Here is a 9,121-nt window from a genome sequence, read left to right as displayed (position 1 = left end):
AGAAGAAGAAGAAGAAGAAACAAATGGAAATTTGCTAATAGTATTGCATGAAAAATGACCTAAGCAATAATTTGGAATTGGGGTGAAAGAAGTGTTAAGACGATTTACCAAAACATAAACATTACTGCACTACAGTCTATAATATTTGCACAAGTAAAAGTCCCTGCATAGAAAAGCAATAGCATCCAAATATGGCCTAAACATAGTTAGTATAAAAAACAGAGCAGTTCACAATGTTGCAGCTGCTGTTTGTTTTATTTACTTTATATACTGCTGAGTAGCTGGTACCTTTTACAATCTGGCATGATTACTAAGTTTATATTTTATATGAATAATCTAAGCAGTATTTAGTAACCAGTGTTACGTGGAGTAACTAGATTTGCCTCTTTATGTGGGAGTGGACAACATGTTTGTCCCTAGTCCTAGGAACATCATGAAGCATTGTCCCACATTTTGACTTGTTTTTGCAGGTCATGCACTTTTCTAGTCAGAAGAAGCTTATCCTGTCTAGTACCATCAGGGAACGCTACAAGTCACCAAAAAGCTTTTTTGTTGAATATGATGGGAAAAAAATAACGTAAACGTAGTATATGTGTTCATTCTTGGATGAAAATGGTTAAAACTGTCAGATATTGCTCAAAACAAGGTATGCTAGTCTATGGATAGATAGAGTAGCATACCTTGTCTATGTACCTGTCTGTCTCTCAGCATTGTTGACATGTCCCACTTTGTCCCACACAGACACAGTGTTTGCCCCACATTCAGTTTATTGGAAACCGATCACCCTGGTATTATAGCACTCCTGCACATGCTTTCCTCATCAACAGATTTTACTAAGTCTTTCTCCAGCACAACAAATGCTGTTTGTTTTATGCCTCTTTATACTTTAACAGATGTTGATAATAGAAAGATAAATTGCTCCTGACCTGTCACATCCACTGAGGAGGAGCAACAGAAATCTTACACACAGGCATCTCAAAATTTAAAAAGTGCATGACTGGATGTTATATATTGGATATAAATAGCCTTTGGATCAGTAAAACTGATTACAGGTGAGGTGATGAGCAGACCTATAGAAAGGAGGTGATATGCTAATATGTAAACGATCACTTCACACATTATAAAACTATCTTTTCACACACACTTGAAGCTGTATTTAGGTGGGTTTGGTTTTACATGCTCAAATGTTCAAATATCCACGTCTACAGCTGCCCTCAGACATAGGATGCTAAACTATTGTTTCTCCATCTCAGATCTGCTGAAAAACTCCATCGCTGCCTGTTTTGAGAGAAAATAACAGTTAACTGATTCTTTTATGGAGATCTTCTTCATAAGGTCTCTGGATGATTCAAACAAACTGGAACAATGGGTTTAGGAAGGACATGACTTGGTCAAGGTTGCCACTTACCAGGAATAGAGTGAAAATACATGCTTTTTGTAATTTGAATGAACTGGATTTTGTTGCTGGAGATAGTCTGGAGCTAAATCTTCTTCTTTGTAATTGTTTGGACTGTAAGGATTGAACACTTGCAGACGCGTACTTTCACTTTGTCACTGAGTTCTTGACCTTCGTCAGTGGGAGGTGGGACTCAGTGCAGCGTAACATCCTGTCATTTAATATTCATAAAGGCTTTTCATTCGTAATGTCTTTTCAGGCCCATTTATGGATAACTGATTGTTTGCCCCGCCTTACAAACTCTGACTTAGACTTTGTGAGGTCAAATGTAATCATTAGCCAGAAGGTGGAGGCGGGGGTCACTGTACCTGTGTTTGCTGTCCTGACAGGTGTTGTTACTGATGTTGTCCTCGTCCAGGGGGCGGAGCTGCGAGCAGGAGGCCGACAGGCGATGTTTCTTGTCAGCGCGCTGGAGGCGGGGCAGAACACTCTGACGAAACAGATCCTTCGGCCTCTCCTGCACGCAAAGGCAAATCCCCAGTTAGTGTTGCCTCTGGAGCAGCTGTCTGCATTGCGTTAGGACTTCAGCTGTTTTGTGATGTTCACAGCTTGCAGTGCAAACTTTGCGAGCTCACCAGATCCATGGACGATCCCAGCGAATATTTTCGGCTCACTCTGCGCTTTATGACTTGCCCACCTCAGAGGACAGAAGGACATTTTTAATGGCACAGGTTGACATGCTGGAAACAGAGTTAAAGAAGAGTTGAAGAAGACAAGATCCGTACCGCTGTCTTGACTGTCCGTTAGAATTGAAGCTGGAATTAAAAAAAAACATAGTCAATGTTAATTTAAATTAATTGGTGATTAAAGTCTGTTAGTTTTCGTGTTTTCATCCACAGAACTGTTCAGCATATTTGTTTATTTCCAAGCATGCACTGTGCCAGATATTAAATAAGTTGTGAGTTCATCATTCGTTCAGAGATCTTCACCTACTTTCATTTATACTAAGCACCAAGAGCCAGAAAAAACCCTAAAAAGATAACATTTGACTTCATAAACTGACTCGTCACGCACTGCGTTAATTATTCTAACAGATTCTGCTCTCTCAAAGTTAAGGATGAATCAACCAAAGATAAGATGTTATCTTTCTGTCTGTGTTCTGTCGTAACAGAGACATACACTCACTGGCCACTTTGTTAGGTACACATGTTGATGCATATATAGCACGGCGTGGTCGCTGCCTCCTAGACAGGCTGGTCTGATTATTTCAGAAACTGCTGATTTCCTGGGATTTTTCCACACAATTATCTGAAGAATTTACAAGTGGCAGTTCTCTGGGTGAAAACGACTTGTTGATGTCAGAGGTCACGAGCGAATGGCCAAACAGCTTTGAGCTGATAGGAAGGCAGCAGTAACTCAAATAACCAGACATTAGAGGCGAGGTACTCAGAAGAGCATCTCTGACCACACATGTCAAACCTTAAATCCCTTCAGAGCACAAGACCACACAGGGTGCTACTCTATTTAGCTAGGAACAGGAAACTGAGGCCTACAGTGCGCTTGAATTTACCAAAATTGGATAGTAGGAGATTAGAAAAAACATTGCCTGGTCTGATGAGTCTTGATTTCTGCTTGGATGCAAGGTCCGAACTTAGCATAAAAAGACATGGATGCAAGCATGGATGCATCCAATAGAGCATGTTGTAGGATGTGATGAAACGGGAAATGTGGTCATGGATGTGCTGCATGTTTATTGGCTGCACATCCATGACCACATTTACTTTTGTCATGTCAGTATGAACCAAAATCTTCCAGGATGTAAGTGGAGTGGGATAAACAACTGAAATACATGATTTACCAAAAGAAAGCCTGACAAAACTGTAATCTGTGATGTGATAATGCTCCACTTTATATGCTGTCGTCCAGTACGTTTCAATATTTAATCAGCATATTTATACATAATCTCCAAACTTCCCAGCCCTTGTGTGTACGTGCAAATGCATCTAGCGAATGCATGTCACCGTAGTGTGGGTCCATTCGCTCTCTCTGTTTTGAAAGCTGGTTGAGGATGGTTTCTCTGTGTGTTGCATCTTCTATCCCTGCATCCTTCAACTCTCCGTCCGTCACATTCAGCAAACCCTGTAAACAAGTAAACAAACAAACAAAGCCAGGCCGGGAACATCATTTAAAAAAAGGCAATGATTAGGGTACAAGGAAAAAAAAAAGAAAAAATATGCATTTTGAATATTTACTGTTCATACCTCCAGACCATAATATTCATTTTCAAGTATCTTGGTGTACTGGGGCAGGCCAATCTGTCTCAGCCACCAGGCGATGGAGCGATTATTCATGTCTGAACAGCAAGTTGGGGGGGAAGATACGGATTACATACCAGCACATATGCAAACACGCACATGCTTGCACATGTTTCTGTGCATAAGAGTTTTAGAAGAAACACAAATGAAGGATCAGCCTGATTATCAGCTTACTTCCAGAAAGCAGCCAGCTAGAAACACAAGCAGACAGTCCAGTTTGCCTTGCAGCAGCTACAGTATGCAACGCCTACCTGTTTACTGGGTGCCCCGTCTCACTCTGGGAGGCTTCTGTCTCTTCTCTTTTTAATATCTCTCTTTCATTCTGCTTTTTTCTTTCCTTACTTTTCCTCCCTTCTTTGAGTAGTTCTTGTCAAAGTTTCTTATATCATTAAGTCTGCCTCTCACTTTCTGTTTGTGGTAACAGTGGAAGCCCGCTCCCCCTCAAACCTGCGGGGTCAACAGAAAGCCAATCAGATTTTACACTGGGAACACAGCACCCTGCCCAAAACGGCAAATCACATCACAGGAATCCTCTTGAGTTCTCGGTAGGTGGAGAGCGCAGGTAGAGACATGCCGTGAGATAGATACAGAGTTCCAAAAAACAAGAAGGGGGATATTAAATGTTAGGCAGCTGTCAGCATGTCAAGTCAGAGATAGGCATGCAGGCCCAGCGGTATGTCTTCCAACCTGTCTGACTGTCTGTTAAGGTAGCATGTTGTGAGATACAGTCCCTGCAGGAATACTGGTGCTTTGCATGAGGGTGACACCCAGTGTTGAAGTGAAAAGTGACACAGACCTGCCAGTTTTATACAACAAAAGGCAATTTACTCAATTTGATGGCAAGTGCTCAGCATATGTAAAGCCGCAGTATGTTAATCTGAAAGTAAAGAGTGTCAGTAACTAAGGAAATTAAATGGGGACAGTTTGGGTGTTTACTTTTTCTACAGACACTATGGAGCATTAAGTATTTTTGAAGTTTCATACAAAATGCTGTTTTCTTTTTGATATGACTTTGATGTGATCGTGTTATATCATCATATGGTGCAATATTGATTTGGCACAGATAATTATCTTGGCAACTGGCACCAGTGAGTGTGTTCTTGTTTGCTGATAAGGCTGATTGCATTCAGCAAGGCCAATGCTGGCCAATACAGAGCCAGAATAGTTGTTGGAAAGTGAAAGGCTACCTGCAAAGGGGGAAAGTAAACAGTGCAGGATTAATGTCTTATTAGAACAAGACTTTTGAAGCTGTTTGGCCTCTCAACATAAAGGTTTGAAATCCCTGCTGAGCCGAGTGCTTTTCATTAAACCAGCATGCCTTCCTGTTTCCCTCCCTCTCATCTCTTTCTCTCACCGTAGCTCCTCCCAGCGAGGATGTTTAAAGGCGCATATGTAAGGGAGGCTGTATCAGTGTTTGATCGAGAACCCTCCTCGCTTTTTGATTCATAAAGGGGAACTTAAGGGATTTCAACATCTTCCATGATGGTGGTACAGTGCCAGGTTCTTGACAGGAAACATCCCCCTCTATTGTTGCGTGTGTACGAACCAAGACTGAAAGGGTTACATTGAACACATCTGTCTTTTAAGTATGGATGACTTTTAGTGAGGTGAGCCCAAAGAATACCAAGAGCCACAATCTGCCACTGTACCACCAGACTTCACAGTAGTTCATTTCCTCAGGCTGAAATCATCCTGCGCGTTTCACCATGAATAAAAGCTTTTTTCTTCTGGATGAATTATTTATTCCAACATTATCTTGCGTCTTGTTTTACAACCTAGTGCTATATAATTAACATGAATCTTAATTTTGGGGGGGAGTGGAGCACAGAGGATGCTATGAAGCATGATAAAAGCATAATGAATTTAACATTATGAGAAGCAGCAGCAGGTCTGTGGACAGAGTGTGAATAGTCAGATGCTGCTGCTTACATTTTGGGTGCCATCATTTATTTGCATAGTCTGGTTTCAAGGCTTCACTCCACATTTGGACCATTCTCTCCAGCAAGATATGAGTTTGATGTCCGTTTTGATTGAATGTGGATTGTGAGTTGTTTTTTACTTTTAACATCCTGTGAGAATTTAGTTCAATTATTTATCTCAAAGTGCTTTTTGAGATTTTAAGGTAAACACCCTACAATAATACAGAGAAAACCTCCACAATCAGATGAGCCCCTTTGAGCAAGCACATGGTGACAGTAGGAAGGAAAAACTCAGTTTTAACGATATTGTATTACTGATACGGTTACACCCCAGGGATCAGGAAAAAGTTGTAGTCTTGTGACTCGACAGCATTAAATTCTGTTTAGGTGGTAAACTTCCTAATCTTCAGTGGAGTAAAGGTTATCATTTACCATAGTTTCAGTCATCCAGGTCATAGTAGTCTTGAGAGCTTAAAAAAAGGCAACTTTAGTTTCTCTGACAAACTTGCTACATAAAGGACGACAGTTGTTCCATTTGGTATTCATTTTGGTTTCTGACATTTTTTCCTGTGCATCTTTGCTGATTTGATTTAGGCCAACATGTGTGTACTCCTCTTCTTTTTGTCTTCCCTTAGAGATAATGCTCTTCTCCCAGTGGTGTAGAGGTCCTGATCACAGCTACTTTGAGTTCCAGTGGGTGATGAGAAATCCACTTTTTGTTTTGAGGACTGAAGAAGCCCTGAATGAATGAAGTATTTTCTCCAAAAATGACATCACAACCAGATACAAACTGGTTCGTCCCGAGGGTAAAACACAAGCTAAACAACATAGTGTTTGCTGTGCAGGGCAGTGAGGAGTGCTCGGACCTCTATGTAGATGAAACACCTGCTCTATAAACACAAGGTTCAACATAGAATAGCCTCGTCAACAGGAGAGGACTCTGCTGTACAAACGCACCTAAAGGACAAAGGATACTTTTGAGGATGCCACATACAGCCCACTTAAGTTAGCCGGACCAGTGGTAGTCTATTTTCTGTCAGTGTAAAGAATTTTAAATATACATTAAATCAGTGAGATTAAAAATAAAGAAGAGCAATTTCAAGAATGCACATCAGTCTTTCTACACAACAAAGAAATGCTGCTGCAGTGAATGAAATAAATCTGTCAGCTGTATAAAATAAATGTGTAAAACTAGAGAAAAAGCTCTGGTAGCTCAATGCACTCAATTCATTTAGTTATAAAAGAGAAAGTCTTTGTTAACTGACAAAAAACAAGCAAAAATTATTGTACAACGAGACCTTTTCTGTCATTTAAATTTCTGAATTTAACTGTTTATCTGTTACTTGATTACTTTGGTGCAGTATGAATGGCCATGGGAGAGTCTTTACCTGTAGGAAAAACTGTAAAACATTAAAAAAAAGTAGAGTTAAAAATCCAAAATTTATGCTGTCCTTCACATTTTCCAGAGCCATCCAGTGGGCTGGATCGGGCCTTATCAGAATCAGAATCAGAATCAGAATCAGAAAGGGTTTTATTGCCAAATGTTGAGCAGGTTTACAACATTAGGAAATGTTTATGTTTATGTTTGACACCCCTGATCTATGTCCACTGTGAACAACCAGCGTTGAATACAGGTGGTAATTTATGACACCAGCTATCAGCCCCCGATGATGCAGTCTTCCCAGATGCTTCACCCCCACTCACACCTTGTGTCAGGTGACCTCAATAAGTCTCATGATGGCTTGGGGACAAGGTCTCACAGTAGGTTCGCCCTTAACCACTAGTGATGGTAATGGCCCATGTCTTTTTTTTCCACACCTTAGCTTATGTTATGACTAACATGATCAATAGTGGCTCAACGACCTGGTTCACCTCCAAAGGGGACAACGCCCACTAGGGGTTAAATACCTGGGACTCTCCATATTGCTTTTTAGAGCTGAAGAAGCCTGTTGGATGAGCTGTGAAACAGCCTTACAAACCTCCAGAAGATCTGCTGCCTTTTTTTATCTAGCTCTCAACCCAGGGCTTTAGGGTTCCATCATAATCACATCATTAGCACCTGTTTGAAATTTAAGATATGTAATAGCCTTGACTAAAACACGAGGGAGGTGCGTCATACCCTTCATCAGTCACGTCTTCTCTTCTGTTTCCTGGTCTACATGAATCAGCTCACTCTCCCGTCCATATATTTTAAACCAAGACTATGCCACCATAAGAAGAAATACCCATAAAACTCTCCCTCTGTGAACGCTTGGGTCAAATGTGTGTAACGCCTAATGTTGCTCAATCATCAGTAATGGTATTACTGTAATCCTGCAATTTCATCTTGTGGCCACAGTGGTTGCTGTTCACCATAAGTTAAACCGACTTTTCTTGCAAAACAGCTCTTCCATACTTCTTTCTTTTTCCCCCTTCCAACTCTAACCTAGACACTCAGATCATTTTGACACATTTCCTGCCACCTCAGAACAGAGATTTGAGTGAAAAGTTATCGGCCATTTTAAAAATAAATGCATATTTGAAAAAAAGCTCAGCAGTCTCCAAGAAGCCATACCACCAGCATAAATTTAGAAAGATAAATCTGATATTTAAAAATACAGATAACTCACAGTGGAAAGCATTCCGGACTCGAATAGACGTGTTAATATTGCAACTTTATAGTTCTGAGGAAAGGATTGTAATCTAATTTTATCTTTATTATGATAAGTAACAGTAACTACAATGCCCCCCAAATTGCCAAAATCAACAATGTTTACATTTTTATGTGGCTCTATCTATTATTTACTATGTGACAAATTTGTAGTGATGTGCACAACACTGCATGAAAATTCAATGTGTGGATTTTGCATATTATCCTTGTGACTGCATAGGCTCTCTGTCTGAGTACTTTGACTTCCTCCCACAGTTTAAGGGCTTGCACGTTAGGTTAAGTGGTGATTCTAAATTCACTGTAAGTGTGAAGCCGAGTGTGAGCAGTTGTCTGACTCTCTGTGTCAAGCGTCCTGTAGACTGGCAAGCTCTTCATGGTTTACCAGCTTCCTGTCACTCTGAACTGGACAAACCGTCAAAAAAACATAGATGGCATTGAAATTTGAAATCAACAGTTGTATGTTTTGCAAGTAAAATGTGCAAAAGCCATTCCATTTCCTTCTCATATATTGGATGGAGTAAAAATGCAAAGTACCAGTGGAAGTACTTATATGGATAACAATATCCCAAAATTGTACTTGACTAAATACTGCTCTCCTGCTTTGTTGTTAATGAGTGAAGGCTTAAATTACTGATATCACTAGACGGTACTTCCACTGTTTTTAGTCGCACAAAAAGAAATTCATAAAGATTTAGTTTGAGATGTTACATCTGAATGAGTTTTGATTTTGGGGCGTCTCAGCTGTGAATTTTTTTTTTTTAAGTGCCAACATGAGGGTAAAATCACCCCTGGGTGCTGTCAGAGTGTTTGAGGAGATGTTTCATTATTCATTAGGCAGCTC

The 9,121-nt window shown here is 40.3% G+C and overlaps 1 protein-coding gene across 1 annotated transcript in view; it reads right to left on the bottom strand.

Moving 5' to 3' along the window:
- sh2d3a (SH2 domain containing 3A) overlaps window positions 1-4,170 on the bottom strand; it is an 18,185-nt gene extending 14,015 nt beyond the window's left edge. The window contains exons 1-6 of the mRNA XM_014341286.2: window positions 3,963-4,170; window positions 3,658-3,749; window positions 3,418-3,535; window positions 2,182-2,211; window positions 2,032-2,093; window positions 1,765-1,913 (exon numbers count right to left, since the gene is read on the bottom strand). Of these exons, the coding sequence (XP_014196772.1) occupies window positions 1,765-1,913; window positions 2,032-2,093; window positions 2,182-2,211; window positions 3,418-3,535; window positions 3,658-3,747 (449 nt within the window). The 5' untranslated portion in view covers window positions 3,748-3,749; window positions 3,963-4,170. The remainder of the gene's footprint in view (window positions 1-1,764; window positions 1,914-2,031; window positions 2,094-2,181; window positions 2,212-3,417; window positions 3,536-3,657; window positions 3,750-3,962) is intronic.
- Window positions 4,171-9,121: the final 4,951 nt, after the last annotated feature.

Source organism: Haplochromis burtoni, unplaced genomic scaffold (assembly GCF_018398535.1).
Source record: "Haplochromis burtoni strain Fernald_Lab_line unplaced genomic scaffold, NCSU_Asbu1 Contig_475, whole genome shotgun sequence".
NCBI lineage: Eukaryota > Metazoa > Chordata > Actinopteri > Cichliformes > Cichlidae > Haplochromis > Haplochromis burtoni.
This window is presented reverse-complemented; position numbering and strand designations above follow the sequence as displayed.